Below are 23,640 nucleotides of genomic sequence, written 5' to 3' on the forward strand. Positions count from 1 at the left end.
GCAAGTTGATGCTGCAGCTCTCTGGAGGTGGTCTGAGGATTGTCCTTGACTGATCTCACCATTCTTCTTCTCTGCCTTTCTGATGTTTTTCTTGGCCTGCCACTTCTGGCCTTAACAAGAACTGTCCCTGTGTTCTTCCATTTCCTTACTATGTTCCTAACAGTGGAAACTGACAGGTTAAATCTCTGAGACAGCTTTTTGTATCCTTCCCCTGAACAACTATGTTGAATAATCTTTGTTTTCAGATCATTTGACGGTTGTTTTGAGGAGCCCATGATGCCACTCTTCAGAGGAGATTCAAACAGGAGAACAACTTGCAAGTGGCCACTTTAAGTAGCTTTTCTCATGATTGCATACACCTGGCTATGAAGTTCAAAGCTCAATGAGGTTACAAAAACCAAAAAAAGTGCTTTAGTAAGTCAGTAAAAAAGTAGGTAGGAGTATTTAAAACAAGAAAATGATAAGGGTGACCATACTTATGCACCTGTCAAATTTTGTTTGAATGCAGATTGCACATTTTCTGTTAGTACAATAAACCTCATTTCAAGGCAGAAACATTACTGTGTCCAACAGTTATTACATATATCAAACTGAAATAGCTGTTGCAAAAACACCAATTTTTATAAAACATTAAGCTTAAGATTAATAGGGGTGCCCAAACTTTTTCATATAACTGTATACAACATGAGCCTCCCTAAATACTGTATGAGCTGCCACATAGCCCTCCATTTGCAGTATCAGCCTTCACTTGGCTCCCGTATACACTGAGCCCTCACATAGCCCCCTATATACAGGCACACTTCCCAGACTTATGACAAAAAAGCATACTCTCCTATTAATAATATTATTAATAATAATAATATTATGCACCAACATATTCCACAGCGCTTTACAATTCAGACAATTTACAGATGTTATCAGCACTGTCGCCATCAGGGCTCACAATCTACATTCCCGATCAGTATGTCTTTGGCGTGTGGGAGGAAACTGGAGAACCCGAAGGAAACCTGGGAGAACATATAAACTCCTTGCAGATGTTGTCTTGGTGGGATTTGAACCCAGGACCCCAGAGCTGCAAGGCTGTAGTGCTAACCACTGAGCAACCGTGCTGCCCATCCCCCAGCACTCTGATCTGGTGTTTGCTGTGTGCACGGACTCTACACACAGCAGGTGCGATGCAGTGACGTTATTAGTGTCTGCTATCTCAGTCGCAGACTCTCATCGATGGAAGAAGGAACCTACAGATCCGTCCTCCACTGCTATATTCACCACTATCTGCATTCTGAGGATGCAGATAGCGTAGAAATCGGGGTGGGAGAGGGTGACTGCAAGGTGTGTCCTGAGGGCCAGTGTTTTCATCCCTTTGGTTCTCTTGGTCCGTGGGCCAGTCTGGAGCAGCCAAAAGGCCAGATGTTGCCCAGGTCTGTTCTATTATCTGCCAGGTTGATATATTGGTATGCTGTTAGCTATATAAAATAACTTTAGAGAAGACATCCTATTATATGCAGAGGCATCCCGCAAAAAAATTGGACCGTATATCACTCAGTATTGTTTGAGCATGATATACTTGTACAGTTAACGAATTGTTCAACTTTCGCCTTTAAAACTTTTTTTGTTCCACTCTAATCATACATTATTTGAGTTTTCCAAACATTTTTTTTGTCACTAAAATCAACAACAAAAAAAATAAAATTCGGCCACACCTATCCTTGTCAAAACCATATGAGAGTTGTAGAACAATTATTCTGAGTTGAGTAACTATTATAGGACCTTAGCTATGCTGTTAAGACTATAAGATGACAAAATTGACTATTTCCAATGGTGACCAGCAGAATTGTGAATGCTCCATCTATAACTTGGGCTGTAGGCCAGGATCAGTACAGAAGTCATGCAATGTATTTACAGAGTTATTCCATTTTTGTCATAATTTCATAGTTTTAAAGTTGAAAGGCTAATTCCATAAAGCCCTTGTAGACATGTACATTTGGCTAATGTTGCTGAGAAATGAATTATTTGACCCTAAAATATTGTTGGGTAGAAACTTAAAAGTGAATGCTCATTTTAGCCTATTAATCCTAAACAGTTTGTCAAAGTTTGAAATGAAGTCAGCCAAGTTTAGTTTTTTTGTCTTACCGTATGAAAAGATGATCCTTCCACCACAATCTTGCAGTCTAAAAAAGGCAGCAGATTCCCTCACAAAATGCTGGTTAGTCAAGTTTCATAGTTTTTAAGGTTGAACGTAGACGTCAGTCCATCGAATTCAACCTATAGCTTAATATGTTAATCCAGAGGAAGGTAAAAACCCCATGAGGAGGTTGCTGATTGCCATATGTTGAGTAAGGAACATTTTTCCCCAAATATGGGACAATCTGACAAGTTCCCTGGATCAATGTCCTTTTGTACAGCAGATGGATCATTTTACCTGAACAGCTCCGCATCCTGTATAAACAGGACTCAGGCTGCCATTGTTCTTGACAGTGCATCTGTGTAAGACTGGGATGCCAAGGGCCCGCCAGTAACCAACTCCAGGGCCCCCCTTTTCAGCTAAATGGGACATTATCCTCAATCACAAATGTGCCAAGTTCTGCTCATATAAGACGTTGGTGGCCCAGTCTTGCACAGGGGCCCTCCGGAGGATTCTCCTGTTTTCCTGTGGGCCAGTACAAGTCTGCAGCCTATGCGCACTAACTGTTCTATTGCTGATTGTTCAGTGCTCACCTTATATCAGGACAGCCTGTGTTAACCACGATCAGCAAACAATTAGCCAATAGGCTCTCGCTTAGTGTTGTACTTTAGGGCAACATGGCAAAACTATTAGTTTGAGGCTGTCTCCATAATAAGTTCTTGGTAAGTTTTTGACTCCTATTATTGTGGCATCAAAAATGCAACGTCTTACAGAAACCCACTAAAAACGTGTGAAATTCACATGTGACTATCAAAGTTTTAGCAAAGCCAAATACTAGAAAGTATCACAAACAAAGCAGCTTTATTTCAAGCAAAACGCACCACAAAGAGCTGAATACTGCAGTGCCAAAAAAAATCCGTGAAAATAATATACTCAAAAATGCAATAAAAAAAAAGGCAAGTAACCTAATTTACATAATAGATGCAGAAAATCATCAAATAATCCTCGTGGGAAGGAAGCCTTAAGCACTTTATTAAGCTTGATCTTTTTTTACTTTAAAGGGCAAATATGTAGAGAAATAAGTCTAAAAATTTGGAAAAAATAGGTTCAGTACTTGGCACTTCTTGATAAATTTGTCAGTTTGGAGGAAATGAACAGAAAAGTTGTATCGCAGAAAAAAACTTTTTTTTCTTATGTGGCAAAATTAGCCTTCTTTCCTATGGCACTTCTATAATATGAAACCGCAGTATCTGGGTATGTTTCATTCAGTCTCTGCAGGTCTACTGAGACATGGTGACTCTTGTGGTTGAGAGTAAATCTGATACGTTGGATCAGTAAAGTGTTAGAAGTAGAAGCTAATCTGCTTTTAAAAGGAATGTGGTTGGAATTCTACGAATGCTCCTCTCACTGGAGGCCTGTGCACACTTCCTCTCCATGGCTGAATGAGTAGAATAGTCTGAAGAAATCCCACCACTCAGAGGATGGATAAGATTTCAAACAGTTTTGTATTTTTATTTAAGTTTTTTCTATTTTTTTCCTTTTGTGACAGCATAATGACCACAGAGATGAAATCCCACTCCTTAGAGATTTTTTTTTAAGTTTCCATTACTTCGTTGACCATTGTCAAATGACGTTGAAGCTATGATATACCTCTGCCATTTTAAGTGCATCGTCATTCACATACCTTTTCTCTGTGAGGCCGCACCCTTTGAATCTCGGATATATCTCCTGAAATGACCGTAGTTGTGAGGCAGACATATGAGTTGTCACCATGTCACGGGTAGGAAGGCGAGTCAGCAGGTGACTCAAAGTTGCAGGTTATACATGACTCCTTTTTGAAGTCTTCTTTACTTCCCAATTATATTTGCTTTATATGTTATTTAGTTGTTGAAGGAAATTGAGCACATTTGCCTTGTACACCCTGTGACTTTGTCCTGTCTGTACAGCCGTTTGTCTTTCCTGTCATGGCTCCAATTTCTTCCTGCATTACAGGTTGTGAAATTCAGCCAAGGTTATGTAATGTTGGCTACAGTCCACACCTGTCTCTGATAACATTACAGGTGAGTTTCTGCCCCCTTCTTTGTGTGGTGGATCTGCATTCCGGGATGAAAGTGCATTATGGGATTGAACATGCAGAAGAAACATTTTACCCACAACACCCTGCTCTATCTTGTTCTTCCTCCCTACAACTATATTACTATGTGGTTTAACTGGATGGTGCACTTGGTTTTCAGAGTCCTCAGCCGCGCTGAGCGCAAAACTGTATCAGCTGTGGAGCCGGTCAAGTGGAGTCACTGCTGAAAGTGGACCGGTACTTAAAGAAGTTGTCCACTACTTGGACAACTCTTTATTATACCCCATTCTTTGGCCCTGATGAAATTAAAAAAGCCTATACTCTCCTCCCATTCCAGCAGTGTCAGCATTCGTGGTCCCGGGGCTCTCGTGCGGTGTTGTGACACCTGAGCCCGGGGGCCCAATCAGCACTGGCGTCACTGGCCCTGCCTTCGGACAAATTGAACATGAAGAGGAAGTCAAAGATTAGCTGGTGGAGACAGTGACGCCAGCGCTGATTGGGCGCCTGGCTCACGTGTCACAACACCGCACGGGAGCCCCAGGACCTTTAGAGCCGGCTCGGAAGGGGAGTATAAGCTGTTTAATCGGGGCCAAACATTTAGCTGAAGAATGGGTTGTCCTAGTAGTAGACCACCCCTTTTAATATGTATGGATAGGAAAGTGTCATCAGGCGTTTACCTTCAGCTGGTCACAATCCTGAAATGATCATCCGCTATCCTTTTCGGCTCCTCAAGGCTAGGACCACTCACCGTCTTGTGCTGCACAACATGAAGATTATAATGTCTTATTGTGACATCGATTCGCATCTAATGGCTGTCAACGGGCTCAGCAAGACCGATCATAGCAACAATGAAAGAACCCAAGCCTCTTGTCACATGAAAGTTTCATGCATCTGGTCTTCTCTAAAATGATCATGCAGCAGCAAATTGCATAAATGTTTTTGGTTGCTTGACAAGTCTGAGGATCGCAGAGTCATGACTTGGAGGATCTGTCACCAGGTCGAAAGTGGCCAGTTTTTGCTCCCTTTTTTTTTTTTTTTTTTAGTCCTGCTGCTCTCCTGAGTAATCAGGTTTTGTTTAAATCCGCCATTCGGTACAGAGATACGGGCCTTTGTATTTGGTGCTATTTTCTATGGTCTTTCCATGGGGGCCATGGCTTGCAGGCTCCTCTGGGGAGGTGTCTTTTAGACTACACTGCATTATTACCTTCTGAGCAACGCCTCCTTTGTAAAAACTATAAAACTTAGCAGAAAATATAAGGCCTAGATCTCTGGAACTGTACGTCTGCTTTTAACATAAAGCTGAGTACTCAGAGGAGCAGCCGGAATATAAGAGCAGAAACTGCCCACTTTTGATCTGGTGACAAATCCCCTTTTAAGATCACACTTGTCCTGTCCTAAACCTGCATGATCAGATCTTCTGAGCGTGTATGTTTTTAATTTTGGATAGGGTGATAAGTACCTGTGGTGTGGGTGCTGGAGCGAGCACGGAGATACTACATACAGACTAGCACACAGCATAAGGTCATTTCTTGAAGGAAGTAATACCACTTTAGAAAACCCCAGGGTTTTGTTTTGTTTTGTTTCCTGAGTGACATCTGGATATGAGCATTATACCTGACCTTGACTGGTAGAATATCTAGACATATGATATGGTTCCCAGGAAGTGGGTTGAATGAAGAAGAAAAAAAAAATCAATACTTCAAAGAAGCACTTCCATCAAAGTTTTTATCCTCTTAATGTACTGCAATCACCATATTACATAGCACTGTGCACTTACAATTGCTCATTTTGCCTTTCTATCCAGCTAATTATTCTTTTCAATGCTCTATGTAGAAACAGGAAGTCTCTTGTCCCTGCAGAATTAATTCCCCTCTTCAACTCCTGACACAGCTGCTCCTCCTTCCCCCTTCCATAGACTTTTATAGAGGTACTAGTCCTCTAGTGGTAATCTCCTGCTGATAAAACAGTGATTTTATCAAAACTACACTAAGCAGCCCAGTAAGGGACACATCACTGGTATCAGGGTCGCTGTCTCTACATTATACTACTCTCAGCTTAGATAGCAAAAACGTGGAGACAGATTCCCTTTCAGGTTGAAAGAAGACAGAAGTCCATAATGTTAAACCTAGAACGTAACATATTAATCCAGATGGGACAAACCCCACAAGGCAGATACTAATTACTCCTTAATATTAACTCCTTCAATACTCCACACAAGGCAATCTGCCTAGTTCCCTTGATCAGACTCCAATCATAGAATCTAGTGCCCATAACCTGTAGTATTATATCTTTTAATAAAGAAATCCAAGCTCTTCTTGCTCTTTTACGGAGTCAACCATTACAACATGTTGAGGCAGAGAGTTCCATAATCTCACTGCTCTTACAGTAAAGAATCTGCATCGGTTATGATAATTAAACCTTCTCTCCTCTAGACCATACATGTCAAACTCTGGCCTGTGGGTCTAATTTGGCCCATGACACCAGAATCGCCACCCCTATGTGGGCCATTATTCTGTATGGAGGACTTTGTGTGGCCCATTATACTGTTTCCTTGTTGGCCCGCGACTTTGTCCATGTTTTTCATTTGGCCCCCTGTGTGTTTGAGTTTGACATCCCTGGTCTAGACGGAGAGGCAACCCCCTTGTCACCATCGCAGGCCTTGATGTAAAATGGTCATTGGAAAAGATCTCTGTACGGTCCCCTCTTATATTTGTACATTGTAATAAGATTTCCACTAAGCCTTTTTTCCCCCAAACTGAATAACTCAAAGTTTGATAACCTGTCTTGGTATTGTAGTCCACTCATTCTCTTAATAAACTTGGTCACTTTTCTCTGCGCCCACTATAGATCACCTATGTCCTTCTTATAAACTGGAGACCAAAATTGTATGCAAATTGTTATTATAGGGGAACCGCTGAGGAACTGAGGTTGACCTCCTGAGGAATCTCTACTGTTTCACTTTTGTCCCTATTGGACCTTGTTCACACGTCTGCATTTTTTTAACAGATAAAACCCGTACTATATGCTATGAGTGCATTCAGAAGCACAGACCTGTCCGAGTTTTGCCCTATACACGGACCAAGCTCGCGTGTGTATGAATGGGCCCATGATCAAGTATAGTACACCGATGCCATCCATGTGCTGTCTGATAAAGTTCATGGACATGTGAATGGGACCTTATTGACAGCTGCTCTTATGTTTTTGGGAACCCATAATCCTTAATTGGTTCCAGGGTGTGACAGGACCTTGGTTAGAAAACACCTTATACAGGGACTGTTTCTCTGGTCTGTAATAATCTCCTTATCATTTTGAAGGAAGACGACACTTCGTAGTAATTATCCGATCTTCTTATTTGGATGCCTGTCGCTGCATCATTGTTCTATAGGTTCTTGCCTTTACTTCTGATCCCGCACTATAAGCTGTCTGTTTTTAGACTCTTGAAGATAATATATACATTAATAAGACATACTGTCCCTTCAATAGTGTCTTGCTTCTTGCAATGCCTTCTTCACATCTGCTCTGAACATAATGAAGTGAAGGGTTTACCAGTTTAGTGGTGATGATTCACATCGTATTCTTGATCTATATTGCCATTCTCTTCTGCAAAGTCTTAATTCTGTAACACAAGAATATTTTATGTAAGATTTGTTATAGCGGGCCATACAAAATATGACTCCATGCGGGGTAAAACCTACAAAAAAACAAAAAAAAAAAAAGTCACTCTGCAGCAATAAAAAAAAACAAAAAAAAAAATTATAATTGAAATGACCTTGTGAAATGTCCAGCAGTCGTCTTCTACACGTGGATATGACAGCAAAAAAATGCCGTTTTATTTAGTATACAACCCCTGGAAAAAAAATTATGGAATCACCGGGCTCAGAGGATGTTCATTCAGATGTTTTAATGTTGTTGAAAAAAAGCAGATCAGACGTGGCACAAAACTAAAGTCATTTGAAATGGCAACTTTAGGGCTTTAAGAGACACTAAAAGAAATCAAGATAAAAAATGTGGTACTCCGTAAGGGTAATTTTTTTCAGACCAAGGAGAGGGAAAAAATTATGGAATCACTCAATTCTGAGGAAAAAATTATGGAATCATGAAAAACAAACACACCAAAGAACACTCCAATACATCACTAGTATTTTGTTCCACCACCTCTGGCTTTAATAACAGCTTGCAGTCTGAGGCATGGACTTAATGAGTGACAAACAGTACTCTTCATCAATCTGGCTCCAACTTTCTCTGAATGCTGCTGCCAGATCATCTTTGCAGGTTGGAGCCTTGTCATGGACAATTTTCTTCAACTTCCACCAAAGATTTTCTATTGGATTGAGATCCGGACTATTTGCAGGCCATGACATTGACCTTATGTGTCTTCTTTCAAGTAATGTTTTCACAGTTTTTGCTCTATGGCAGGATGCATTATCATCTTGAAAAATGATGTCATCATCCACAAGCATCCTTTCAATTTATGGGATAAGAAAACTGTCCAAAATATCAATGTAAACTTGGGCATTTATTGAAGATGTAATGACAGTCATCTCCCCAGTGCCTTTACCTGACATGCAGCCCCATATCATCGACTGTAGAAGTTTGCATGTTATCTTCATGCAGGCATCTTTATAAATCTCATTGGAACGGCACCAAACAAAAGTTCCAGAATAATCACGTTGCCCAATGCAGATTCGCGATTCATCACTGAATGACTTTCATCCACAGTCCACGATTGCTTTTCCTTAGCCCATTGTAACCTTGTTTTTTTCTATTTAGGTGTTAATGATGGCTTATGTTTAGCTTTTTTGTATGTAAACCCCATTTCCTTTAGGCGGTTTCTTACAGTTCGGTCACAGACATTGACTCCAGTTTCTTCCCATTCGTTCCTCATTGGTTTTGTTGTGCGCTTCCTTTGTCTACCAGTATGTTTGCCTTTAACAACGTTCCCATGTTGTTTGTATTTGGTCCAGATTTTAGACACAGCTGACTGTGAACAACCAACATCTTTTGCAACATTGCATGATGATTTACCTTCTTTTAAGAGTTTGATAATCCTCTCCTTTGCTTCAATTGACATCTCTTGTGTTGAAGCCATGATTCATGTCAGTCCACTTGGTGCAACTGCTCTCCAAGGTGTGATTACTCCTTTTTAGATGCAGACTAACGAGCAGATCTAATTTCATGCAGGTGTTAGTTTTGGAAATGAAAATTTACAGGGTGATTCCATAATTTTTTCCCTCTGCTTGGTCTGAAAAAAATTACCCTTACAGAGTACCACATTTTTAATCTTGATTTCTTTTAGTGTTTCTTAAAGCCCTAAAGTTGCCATTTTAAATTACTTTAGTTTTGTGCCATGTCTTTGATCTGCTTTTTTTCAACAACCTTAAACAACTGAATGAACATCCTCCGAGCCCGGTGATTCCATAATTTTTGCCAGGGGTTGTAGTAGCTATAATGGTGTTAAGAGTTTTCCTTCCTCCAGATATGAGAACAAATTCCAAAAGTTCCCATAAGCAAACATTCCTTCTGACCTCTAAACTGAAATAGCCTTAGAGTTGGCGTCCTTGACTGTTTCATTGTGTATGCAAATGGGTCAAAAGTTTTGGGCTACTTTAAATTTTTTAATACATCTGTAGTTGATACAGCTCCTATCCTCTTACGAAGCACAAAACGCCCAGTGCTAATTTAATGACAAAATTACTACCTGCAGCCACCACTAGAGGCATCTTACTACAGGCATTCATGACTGAATTGAATGTATGAAGGTTGTCTCCTAAGATCCGCGCCGCCTAGTGGTGGCTGTATTATCCAACTCTAAGTGTAAATTCCCCCTCTTTTTTTTATTTTTTTTTAATTATTTTATTTTATTTATTTTTTTACCTTAGCGCTTTTTCAGGTGAGTTATGGAGCCTGCCTCGATGAATCTGTCCCAATCCCGCTTCGCGAGTCTTGCTGAAACAGAAGTCGCCAAGTATATCAAATCCAGTATCTCCAGAAAGTGGCCTGCAACTCTGGGCATTTCACCAAAAGTGCTACTCGGGGACTGGAGTAGCATTTCTGGTGTACAAAGCTGCGGCATTTTTTATTAATCCGACAGGTGGGCATAGTCACACTCCATACTGCCCAGTCTGCGTTGATTTCAGCTGAGTCCAACTGATGAAAAGCAGCCAAAAATGTCAACATTTTTGTGGCTTTTATCGCAGTTTTCTGCTACAAAAGTTTTGAATCTGCCCCTTTGTGTGCACATATCCTAATGGAAAACTGGAGCTCAGTCACATATAGGATATAGAAGGAAATTAATCCTCCCCTTTCTCTAGAATGGTGGGTCCCATGATCCTCCTTTTGGTTGAAGTTGTCACTGGCCATCATATTTATAGAGATGGGAAATGAACACAGCGACTGACCATGCATATATGGTATTCATTCCATACATTTTTGTGGATGTTATGGAAACATATAATTTTAACAGCATGGAAAAAACCCTCTTAAAATAGAACGTTTAATAATTAAAATAAGAATAATCCCAGGATAAATGATCGATGGCAAAAAAGTTCTCATATACAACCTACTTTGATCTATTAGTAAGTAATGAACCTTATGCGATTAGCTAATATGTGATTTAAGGACAAACTGAATGATGGTGCATAAAGTGTAGTGTCACCCATTTGAGCCATAGGGACATCCAGTTCCATGGGGTTCCACGGGCAGCAGAGTTCATATGTCATCTCTGTCTACCCTGTTGTGCCCGATGTGTGCTTCCACCCCAACAAGGGCAGTACCCAAGTATGGCTCTGAGAATACCCCCAGAATAAAAAAATTATTTCCTGACTTGTTTCTCTCTCAATAATAAGATTTCATCAGGCGAGTGCATGAGGCCTATATTGCTCCAAACCAAATTGCCTCCGTGTCCATAAAGAGCAAAGTGACATTTAAAAAAGTGTCCTGAGAAGGGGCATCCTACAGTGGTAGGTATCTCTGAAAGAAAGTGCGCAGTGCTGCACCTTCACTTTTGAAAAACATAGAAGTCCGAGTAGTGTGTGAGGGTCCCCACTTCTGAGGATAGGTGCAGGTCCTGCATCTGTCAGACCTTTATGGCATGTCATATGAATACCCTTTTAAAAGCATAAATTACATGGTAGTCACTTATTTTTCAGGGATTCCCATCCCCTCGTCACATAGTCCTCACGCTAGTCTCTGTCCGGCGGTTTTTAAAAATGAATGGGTTCAGACAACTCTACAACTGTTTTTCAGTTCAAATATGATTTACATGAGATTTCCCCATAATGGATGTAATCTATGAATAATTCAAATCCCTTATTCTCTTTGCAGCAATGGCAGCTATTCGAAAAAAGCTGGTAATTGTTGGAGATGGTGCGTGCGGGAAAACCTGTCTCTTAATTGTGTTCAGCAAGGATCAGTTTCCTGAGGTGTATGTGCCAACCGTCTTTGAGAACTACATTGCTGACATTGAAGTGGATGGAAAACAGGTGAGAAACCAGAAATTCTAATAATGACCTTGCCCAGTAAGGCGCGTTCTCCTCCTTATATGTACAGTATCTCTGTTGTGAATATTCATCTTTTTTTATCTTTCTAGGACTAGAACTTTTTTTTTTTTTATTGGGGGCTGTCAAATGATTTTATTTGGGTTTATTCAGTCATTATGATAGTATTGTCTTTGACCCCCCCCCTGCCCTGCTACCAATGGTACTATTATCATTCAAATTTGTGTTGCTGAACACTTAAATTCTGCACGATCCTTTAAATAATCAACATGCATTTTACATTTTCATTTGTATCACAGATGTGTAAATAAGACACCTCAAGTATCTGTATGTTTCTCCGTTTCCTGTATGTTCTATAGAAGCGATGCCTCCATGCAATTCTTCATGAGAAGAATAATATAATTGTAAATAGCCATGTGATTATTATAATACTCCCCTCTAAGGCCCACCTATACATATTAAATTAAGGTAGCCAAACCTGCCAATTTTGGTCGGACTGGCTAACCATCTAATGTTTATCAGCGCCTTCCGACTGCCTTACTGAGTTGGTAGAGAGAAGGACCAGGCAGTTCACGTTTGAAAAGAATCGATCACCAGGTTTTTGCTACCTCATCTGAGAGCAGGGTAAGGCTATGTTCACACTAAGCATTTTTTTATGCAGATTTACAGCTGTGTTTTTATTAGTACAGTTTAATTAACTTAGTGATGTGTGCACAGGAAACATTGGCTGACCTAGGTGCGAGATTGAACAATATCTGTGGCCGACCAAGGTGTGAAATTGGTCTGTCATTGAGTTGCTTATTCATTGTTCAAAGTGTGAAAGTAAATAGTGTCCTACAAACTCAATGCACTGCCAGTGGCTTAGGTAAACTATTCAGCCAACCAAGTGACCTCTCCCCACTTACATTTGAATGTGTACTTTTTACATGAACACAGGACTTGCATTGGTGACCTCTGTTCATGCTTCTATGGCATAAGTAAAGCTGAACTTTGGAATCCTGAAAAGTGCACCATAACCTGCGTTTTTGACACTGCTTCTTTCCTGCCAAGAGATCAGGTTTTGTTGCAGAAAAAAAAAAAAAACGCCTAGTGTGACCATGCCGTAATGTAGGAAAAAAAGACTCAGAATCCAGCGATGTATCACTTGGTTTACTGGGTGGAGCAGTTGTGACATAGAGTTTTTAGATGTAGCAGAGCTCAAATGCTAATCCTGCCCTCACCACAGCTCTCTGTGTACATTGTATATTGGCAGTAAGCTGCTAATCAGTGCTGGGGGTTGTGGTTAGACCAGTAGGCATGGAAACTGTAGTATGGGCAGTAATAATCGCCTGCTGATTAAAACGCTCATTGTATTAAAACAGCACACAGACTAATAAGTGACACATTGCTGAAATCAGTGTCTCAGCCCCACCTCATGCTACCCTGAGATTACATTGTAATAATAATTACATTATAATAATAATTACATTGTAATAATCTGCTGACAGATTATTAAACACTTGATCCTTTTTGTCCCCCTGGAGATTATTCGCCACCAGACGTTTGGCAGCACAGAACGCTTCTCTCCCTACTGCAAACACAAGAATGCTTGGTCCAACATAGGGTTCATATGTATGGGGGAGTCGGGATACATAGCTGTGGCTCATTCATCTGACAGCCATCTGTGTATGGAGAGCTTTGGTATCATGCGTCAAAAAATTGATTTATCCTTGATTTACATGTAAACATCACTTTGCCTTCTGGGTGTTTTTCAGAGTATAATAGCAATTTTGCCCTTTTTGACTCTTTAAAAAAAACAAAAAAAAAAACAGGATGGTCCCAAAGGAATTGGCAAATGTGTAATGTTGCCAGAATTGGTCTTAGTATGTGGTTCTACTCTACAGAAATAAGACTTGGGCGAGGGTTTACATTTTAATTGCATGGCTCTGGGCCGGATTGTCGAAATCTTCCTGGTATTTGTGCCAGTTATACAATCTGAAGGCGCTAAATGCTGAGCACCTCTCAAGTTCCACTTTTCTCTGTCTCTCCTGCTCGCTCCTAATCCTATAATCCTTCCTCTCCTTCTGTGCGGACTAATTAGGTTATTTCACTGTAGGTGGAGCTGGCTCTGTGGGACACAGCAGGACAGGAGGATTACGACAGGCTGCGCCCACTCTCATACCCTGATACCGATGTCATTCTGATGTGTTTCTCAATTGACAGCCCAGACAGTTTAGGTAAGAAAATCCCTATATCCATGTAGCAGGAAAGAGTTGATCTGAAGGGAATGCAGGGCCGTTTATATTATTGCGTGCTGACTGTCTGGTGCATTGCACCTTGTTCTTTTTTGTAATACCTTTTTTGCCTTCTCGGAGATCCATTGTCCTTTTTCCTACTGTTCCAAAAAATAAAAAAATTGAATAGGATGAATCTTAAACTATTCTGTGATGACCGTTAAAGGAGTGCTATGGACAAAACTGATACTGTTATGCATATTGCATGCTTTAAAGGGATTAATGCTGTAATTTTTAAAAATCATAAAATCGATATGACTTTCCCTCCCATTCTCCAGCACCAACTCTCAGCCACTGCTCCCAGTGATTTACAGGCTGCAAGGGTGATGTCATGCCTATATAGTGCATGTGACTGCTGCAGCCAATCACTGGGCTCAGCAGCTTGTCGTGTACATTGGCATTCCCGCTGAGACCAGAGAAGCAATCACAAGCGCTGTAGTTTGGATGTCTCCCCCAACCCACCCCTGCAGCCTGTACACAATCTCAGGTTGCGTTAGTGCTGGAGAGTGAGTAACGTGGCTTTTATTAACACCAAGCCAATGGGTTTAATGAATAGTGAAACATGGATTCTCATGTTCCTAGAACCCAAATCATGCATTGCTCCTCAAGGCCCTGCGCTAAGCATATCAGTGTACAAGTGTGGCCTAGTCTCTAAAATTAGTCCCTATACTTCTGTTATGATTTTGGCTCAGGGACATTTCATAGTCCGTACACTGGGCATTTGTAACTCTTCTTTGACATGACACAGACTGAAACCAAGTCATGGGCCAATATGCTTGAAGCTTAATAGATTATGATGTCCCTTTTTATGATATTTTTAAATAATGTTTTCATTTCTTTTTCTTTTTTTTTTTGTAAAAAAACAGAGAACATTCCAGAGAAGTGGACCCCTGAAGTGAAACATTTCTGCCCTAATGTTCCTATCATTCTAGTCGGAAACAAAAAAGATCTTAGAAACGATGAACACACCCGCAGGGAGCTAACAAAGATGAAACAAGTAAGTATGAAACTAAAAAAAATCAAAATGTCGTTGTCTGGACAACATTTATTCATCAGATTATGTGTTGCCGGATGAAGCAGCAGTCTGGTGTTCTTCTGGAGGACATAGGACATCCATGCAGAAGAGATGGTCTAAGTCTTTGCAGTGACTTCTAGGTAGTAATCCACTCTTACCGATGGAGCACATCAGAGAAACAATTGACATAAGCCAAATTTTAACAAACCAGATCAATTCATCTTCAGCTGAATGATTCCATATATCCAAAGAAAAGTATGTTTCCTCCAGACTGTGTACATTGGTACATTTACCATTATGGCCAAACGTTCAGTTCCATACATGACGTTCCTTTCATTGTGTAATTCAGAAGTTTTTTTTTCACCTTTTTTACACTGAACGTTCCACCAGGTATTAAGGAAGCAAAGAATGAAATAAAAGTAGGATTTTTGCAGGGTAAAAGTTTCTGGAGAAATATAGGTGAAAGTGGTGTATTAGAAATAAGTATAGAAAGTTGCTTCAGCTTGAAGAATGAAGGAGTCAATGGGGTTTGAGTCAGATGCTGTGGTGTGCGCAATAGCCGTCAGCGTGAAGAAGGTAAAAGATTAATAGGGTCAGTTCAAGACCGTTAGACTTCTAAAATCCCTCTTATTAACAAATCTATCTTCAAGGATGTATAAACCATTGCTAGATAATTTAAAGATTACTGGAAAATTTTGGTAAGTAATAGTCAGTCTCAAGGGCAATGATGCTAAATTTGGATAGGCTTAATCGAAAGGAAAGTTCTATCCTTTTGTCCATGTTCTGGGAAATGGTGAAGGTATAATAATACTCTAGCCCATCAGATTACTTGGATTGAGGGAAGTTAAAGATTTATATTCCAGCATTGAAATTGCAGCACCAAGAAGAAAAAGCTGTGGAATAATGGAAATCACTGGATCAATAGACATGATTATGATATGTATAGGATGAAAAAATGGGAGCAAAATATAAATACGGAATAAATATAGTAGTTTGTGTGTGAGCACCACACGCATAAATACTTACATACTTTGGCATGCGATCAATGAGGTTATTAATGGTTGTCTGAGGAATGTCCTGCCTTGCTGAATGCACTACGGCACGCAAATCATCAAAATCCGCTGCTGACAGCTGCCTTTCCAATTGCAGATTAATGAGTTCTTAGATGTGCTCGATGAATCCAAAGACGCTGCAGGCTATGGTAGCATGTTTAGGCCACACAGGCTGCTCACAGGAGCACAAGCAAAATGCCGCCAAGCCTTGTGTAGAAAAATGGCATTATCGTGGCATTGCTGTGTTGAAAAAGTGCTCCTGGGATACTTTGAAAAAATGGCTGTACCATTGGTTCCATGACCAAATGAATGTAATGCTGAGCTGTTGCAATTTCAGTACTGAGGGGTGGTTTGGGTTGTATTTGGCCTTTGTAAGCATTTATAGAAAGATTCTACATTTTTGTAAATCTCTCAGCACAGGTAAGTGACAACTGCATAGACTAGATTTTTTTAAAATAATTTATATATAATATACATATATTTTATTTAAATTATATCAATTGTGCCCCCCCACCAACCAGGGACACATTGGTAAGTTTACCATTATTGTACACTGGGTCATGCATCACGTTTTTAGTGTGTAATTCAGGAGATTTCCCCACCATTTACTTTGTGTAGCCCATAAGGTGCCCATATTCTACTGTTAATAGAAATCGTTTTTGTTAACTTTTTTGCTTGTCAAGTTGTGTCCCCGTATTGAAAATCTGTGTTTTTTTCCAACTGTTATGGTGTAAAATGTTTATTGGCAAATAGAAGCAGAAGCTTTCCAAAAGTGTGATGTGACTTTGGCTGGTAACCTCTCGTACTGGTTCTGCTGGTGCTCCCCAATCTATTGCCTCTTGGCACATGATTGCTGCTGGCAAGGATAAGGATTCTTACCCCCTTATTTGTTAGCAGTACAGTTCTTGAAAGGGGAGTCCTAGAGACTGGGGCAAAGGACCAACCAGGACAGATACATGAAGTCCCTGCAGTGCCTACATGCTTTTTACTTTAACAGTGTTATTTTTTCACCTGTATTTAAGGAGGATGTCCACTACGTTTATATTGATGACGTATCATCGAGCTGGGTCATCCATATCAGATCTTTGGGGGTGCGACAAATCCGCTTCTACCAGTGGCAGCCAGATGTGATCACTTGCAGAGCTGCACAGCTTACATAGTTACATAGTTTATAAGGCCGAAAAAAGACAAGCGTCCATCCAGTTCAGCCTATTTCTTGTGCACTGCAGCTATTCCGCAGCGTTGATCCAGGGGGAAGGCAAAAAAAAATCCATGCGGTATAGGCAATTTACATCATTGAGGAAAAATTCACTTCCCGACTCCAATCCGGCAGTCAGATTAAATCCCTGGATTAATTAACTATCACTAAGCATAAGATGTAATTTTATTGTTCTCAAGAAAGGCGTCCAGGCCTCTCTTGAACTCATTAAGTGAGTTGGACATCACCACTTCCTCTCCCAGAGAGTTCCAGAGTCTCACGGCTCTGACCGTAAAGAATCCCCTTCTATGCTGGTGCAGGAACCTCCTTTCCTCCAGACGCATAGTGTGCCCCCTCGTCTGTCACCATCCTTGGTATAAACCGGTCATGGGAGAGATCTCTGTACTGCCCCCTGATGTATTTATACATGTTTATGAGGTCTTCCCTAAGCCTTCTCTTTTCCAACGTAAATGAGCCTAATTTTGACAACCTCTCTGGGTATTCTAGTCTCTCCATTCCCTTTATTACCTTAGTCGCCCTTCTTTATACCCTCTCTAGCTCCAATATGTCTTTCCTGAGCACCGGAGCCCAGAACTGTGCACAATATTCTAAGTGTGGCCTTACCAGCGCTTTATACAGAGGAAGAACAATGTTCTCATCATATGCCCCTATTCCTCTTCTGATGCATGCCATAACTCTATTTGCCTTCGCAGCTGCTGCCTGACACTGGGCACTCCAATTTAATTTGCTGTTAACCAAGAAGCCCAGGTCCTTCTCCATGTCAGATTTCCCCAACGGTTTCCCATTTAATATGTATGGGTGACTGCTGTTTTTCTTTCCCATGTGCATGACCTTACATTTATCGGCATTGAACCCCATTTGCCATTTTTTGGCCCAACTCCCCAATTTATCTAAATCCTCCTGTAGCTGTACCCTATCCTCATCTGTATTAACTACTTTACAAAGTTTAGTATCATCTGCAAATATTGCTGTTTTACTATGCAACCCTTCCACTAGATCATTAATAAATATATTAAATAATATAGGGCCCAAGACAGACCCTTGAGGCACCCCGCTAGTAACCCTGACACACCCTGAGCTTACTCCATTGATAACCACCCTCTGCTTTCTATCACTCAGCCAGCTATTTACCCACTTGCACACATTATCCCCCAGACCAAGCATTCTCATTTTATATACCAACCTTTTGTGTGGCACGGTATCAAACGCTTTGGAGAAGTCTAGGTATACAACATCCACGGACTCTCCCCGGTCCAGCTGTGAGCTCACCTCCTCGTAGAAGGCGATCATGTTTGTTTGGCAGGAGCGATCCCTCCTGAATCCATGTTGATATGGAGTTAGACAGCAATTATCATTAAGATATTCTACAATAGCATCTCTAAGAAATCCTTCAAACAATTTACCCACAACAGACGGTAAGCTGACTGGTCTATAGTTCCCAGGGTCACTTTTAGACCCCTTTTTGAATATTGGTACCACATTTGCTTGGCGCCAGTCTAGTGGGACAGTCGCTGTCCTTAAAGAGTGCTTAAATATAAGATACAGCGGTCTGTCTATCACATTACTTAATTCTTTTAGTACCCGGGGGTGTATGCCATCTGGGCCTGGTGACTTGTCTATTTTGATATTATTTAGGCGTTTTCTGAACTTCCTCCTGGGTTAGGTGGGTGATATTTAGCGGAGGGTTTACTTTATCACTCTGCATTTCCTCCGATAAATTGTTTTCTTTTGTGAAAACAGTGGAGAAGAAGCTATTGAGTAGGTTTGCTTTACCCTCATCGCCCTCTATGATTTTACCCAGGTTATTCTTCAATGGGCCAACTCCATCAGTTTTAATCCTTTTACTGTTTATATAGTTAAAGAACAGTTTGGGATTCGTTTTACTTTCTTTGGCAATTAGTCTCTCGGTCTCCTCTTTTGCTATTCTTATTTGTTTCTTACAGATTTTGTTTTTTTCCCTATAAGATATTAGCGCTTCCTCGCTGCCTTCTTGTTTGTTTACCGAAAGCCCTTTTTTTGTTTTTCATTGCCCTCTTGACTTCCTTATTTAGCCACATTGGCTTCCTCCTATTCCTAGCCCTTTTATTCCCATAAGGTATGTACCTTCTACAGTGACTATGTAGGACTGTTTTGAAAATTTCCCATTTTCTATCTGTGCTCCTATTACTAAAGATACTATCCCAGTCTATAAGGTGAAGGGCATCTCTTAGCTGATCAAACATTGCCCTCCTGAAGTTGTGTTTTTTGTGACTCCCTTGCTGGGCACCCTACTGAAGCACATGTGGAATTGTATAATGTTGTGGTCACTATTTCCCAGGTGCCTCCTGACCTGCACCTCATTATACAGCTTATTCAGCTGTATAATGGCCACACTTGGGTACTGCAGATCCACTCCCAGAAGAGCAGGTGTGCAGTACCTGGCCGCAACCACTATACATTGGACTAAGCTGTGCAGCTCCGCAAGTGATCACATCTGGCTGGCAATGGTAAGAGCTGATCAGTGGATGTGCTGGGTGATATTAATGACTTATCCTTAGGATTGTTCATCAATATAAAAGTAATGGAGATCTCCTTTAAGAAAGATCATGTATGTTGGATTTCCACGTGCTTGATCATTTACATCCATTGAGATCTCTGGTGTAACGTCTTTCCTTGTGGAGAGTGCCAAGTTGGGGTAAGGAAACTTGCAAGCCATGCAATGATCCTCTGGGAAGTTAAATAGGCAAAATTTTTTCAGAGAAGAGGACTTGAACTTGAGTGCCACCTATTGGTGGTAGTAATCCTAAAAGTGAATATTGACCCTTTAACGAACCTAGCCATATGACTTGGGATAGAAGTCAATACAGACAGTTTATATGCATATGTGGTTCTTTGCACTGAGGAAGGAGAAACAGGGCAAAGGCTAAACCAGACACGCATTTCAGGCTTAGTCATGTGCCAAGGCTCGTGGAATGGATCAATACGGACTTCCAGGTGCTACCTCCAATGGGTGGCTCTAGATTTAAAGTCCTTTTCTTCTCTAAAGAGGATATTTAAGTTCCCACAGAGAAAAATGTACCAGTGAAGGCTTTTAGTAGCTTATCGCCCTCCTTAATTATAAATGCCACAATTGTGTTGTGTATGAGCGGCTTAGGTTTTTTTTTTATCTCTCAATACTGAGTGGTGATGTTATATCCGGATTGTTGCTTAGGCACCTCTGAAGGTAAATGTAGATCCTCAAAAGCTTATCAAGCTATGATAAGAGATGCATAGAGTACATCGAAGATATGAAAATATATATAGCCTCTCCTCTGTCAATCCCTTCACTGGCTCCCCATTGCCCAGAGGCTTCAGTTCAAAATCCTAACTTTGGCATACAAAGCCATCCACAACCTGTCTCCTCCATACATCTGTGACCTAGTCTCTCTGCATTTACCTGCATGCAACCTCCGATCCTCACAAGATCTCCTTATCTCCTCTTCCAACAATCTCATACAAGATTTCTCCCGTGCATCCCCCTTCTTTGGAACGGTCTACCCCAACATATCAGACTCTCTCGCCTACTGTGGAAACCTTCAAAAGGAACCGGAAGACCCACCTCTTCCGACAAACCTACAACCTGCAGTAACCCTCGCTCCACTATACTGCTGCACGACCAGCTCTACCCCTGACCTACTGTATCCTCACCCTTCCCTTGTAGACTGTGAGCCCTCGCGGGCAGGGTCCTCGCTCCTCCTGTACCAGTCGCTGTCACGTTTTGTTCAAGTTTATTGTAATTGTTTTTGCTATGTATACCCCATTTCACATGTAAACACCATGGAATAATTGGCATAATAATAATATAATATTTACACACATACACAATAGAAATTCATTAATTTGCTTGTGTTCTACAGGAGCCTGTCAAACCAGAAGATGGAAGAGAAATGGCCAATAGAATTAATGCCTTTGGCTATCTTGAATGTTCTGCTAAGACCAAGGATGGAGTCCGGGAAGTGTTTGAAATGGCAACGCGGGCAGCCCTGCAGGTCCGAAAACACAGGAAGAAGCAGCGTTGCTCCATCCTATAAGTAAAGTCCTAGAACCTTTTTGGAAAGAAGATTAGAAGAACAAAATGAGTAGCTTCTTTTGCTGCTGCACCACCTGCTATACAATACCAGAGACTTCAGTAGCAAAGAGCTATATGCACCATTTGTACTGTACATGTATGTATCCTTGGTTTTGTTTCTCCACATAAACGTCTATCTAGAGTTGGGCACGAGTGAAATTGTGGAAAAAATCTGCAGGAAGCCTCGACTGTATATGCAGTGCCTCCTTCTCTACCCATATAATCTATATACCTAAACAATCCTGTTTTTGTAAGTAAAAAGCACATGTGGGATTCTGGGAGTTGGTTGTGTTTTTTTTTTTGTGCCATATTGTGTTTTTGGAGTCTTTTTGACTTATTCTACTTTCTGGATATCCCCTTCCAAAATGGCTTACTATACCTAGCAGCAAGGAATCAACACTGGAAAAAGGAAGAGCGCTGGAGCTTGATGGGGTCAGCTGTACTTGCATAGCACAATATGATCAATAGCAAGTTGCACTTATCCCATTACCCAAGTCATGGTTTACACTATTTTATTTTTATGTCCTCCCCGCTGATATTCATGTAATTGTCACCCAATTATCTCAATTACTTCTTCCCCACTTTTATCCTTATTAGCTGCTTCTTTGCAGTTCTCCAGCCCTTACGTTCAATGTGCGCATTTCTTTTCCTGACCCACAGAATGGTCTTACAAACCCTACTGACAATGTTGGTTTTGTATATTGATAGTAATCTTCTTGTGCTAATAGTCCAGACTTTACCAAGAAGCGATTGTTACATTCTAACATGCCCACATGGCAATCTTGTGACACGTGCAAGTGGTCTAAGACAAACTGGGGTCGCAGACAAGAAACGGACCGGAAATTGAATGTGGACATGGAGCTTGTCCATCTTTCCCATTTTTCAGTTCTGCAACCACAGCACAACAATCATGTAGGTCTGTGCTTATTCTTTAAATTCCTGTGTCCCAAGCTTTTGCTCATTCGACTTTATTAAAATGTGTGCCAAATTCGCACAGACTCTGTGGACGCTCCTCTTCATGCAGTAGCAAATACTCTGTATGCTTCCAGTAAACCAATAAGGCTGGGGATACACAGCAGTTTTGGGTTCGACAAGTTTGCTATTTTTGGCTGCTACATCGCAGCACCTTACAAGTGAATGGGGTCGCAGTCCATCCCTGAGAGACCACGACAAGCAAGTCGCAAAAATTCCAACCGCGTCGGATTTTTTGTGACTTGTCATGGTCTGAGGACCCTGGAGCCCATTCATTTGTATTGCGCCGTGATGTAGCAACGACAGCTAGTGAACTTTGGCAGTGTGACATGTCCCAGCTTTGTCGCCATGTAGTCCTAGCCTAACAGCTGGGAACTTGGGACAAGACCACTGCACAAGGGTATTTTATATGTATTTAATAAAAACATATATATGAGAAGTATGTGAATAATGGGGATTTGTGGGGTGAAATGGGACAAGCCCCATAGTCCTTGTAATAAGGCACAATTGGAACCATGTACTTTGTGGTTAATCTACCAGCAGATAATTTTCCATAATATTGGAGGGGATTTTTTTCTTTTAAACATTGTGTATTAAATTATGTTCTGCCAAGTACTCCCCTAATGAAATCCTCCCCCTACACTATTGCTAAATAATGCACACCTTATACACCAGCATTTTTGATAAATGTTACCGATTTGCAGAACCCACCGGTCTACTGTGCTTTGTCTACTGAATTTCTTTTTTTTTTGTACATGCTTTGTAAAGCAAAAATCAGACCAGCTTTATCTTCTCTCGTGACCTTCAGCTTGTGTTCAACATTTCTGCCTTTTAAAATTCCTTTATAAAAATAAAGCTTATAATTGTACAATAACTTTGTTCTGTTTGTCCGTCTGTTTTTGTATTCTGTTCTCTGCCTGACTGCCTGTAAACGTTGGAATTTGACACACGTGACTTTTCGAATGTAAAAATGAAAAATAAACACATTTACAATGAGAAAAAAATGTAAACTTGTATTTTGATTTGAGTTTTTACTCTTGGATGGGACGGGGGAGGATTTCTTAAACTTTATTTAGGTGGTAAAACCGGTTTAGATGCTGTGAAGACACGGGGTCTTCCGTGGGCGCATTACTACTGAGAAAACACAGGAGAGGGTAAAACAGTGTGGCAATACTTTATTGAACCACAAAGCGGGCAATAAACAGAACAGTCCCAGCAAATACCCAAGATGGAACATTACACAGTCTCACCCTTCCGTTCCGCCCGCCTGGGATAGAACAGCTTCGACTTTGGGACTTCCAGGGCCAACTACCTCAACCAGTGGCAC

The 23,640-nt window shown here is 40.9% G+C and overlaps 1 protein-coding gene across 1 annotated transcript in view; it reads left to right on the plus strand.

Annotated features, from left to right (window-relative positions):
* RHOC (ras homolog family member C) overlaps positions 1-23,317 on the plus strand; it is a 56,549-nt gene extending 33,232 nt beyond the window's left edge. Inside the window, exons 2-5 of the mRNA XM_073667180.1 lie at positions 11,523-11,680; positions 13,791-13,911; positions 14,835-14,965; positions 21,130-23,317. Coding sequence (XP_073523281.1) covers positions 11,525-11,680; positions 13,791-13,911; positions 14,835-14,965; positions 21,130-21,303 — 582 coding nt within the window. The 5' untranslated portion in view covers positions 11,523-11,524 and the 3' untranslated portion in view covers positions 21,304-23,317. The remainder of the gene's footprint in view (positions 1-11,522; positions 11,681-13,790; positions 13,912-14,834; positions 14,966-21,129) is intronic.
* Positions 23,318-23,640: the final 323 nt, after the last annotated feature.

This window comes from Phyllobates terribilis, unplaced genomic scaffold (assembly GCF_046119375.1).
Source record: "Phyllobates terribilis strain yellow unplaced genomic scaffold, ASM4611937v1 Scaffold_2__4_contigs__length_985480577, whole genome shotgun sequence".
Lineage (NCBI taxonomy): Eukaryota > Metazoa > Chordata > Amphibia > Anura > Dendrobatidae > Phyllobates > Phyllobates terribilis.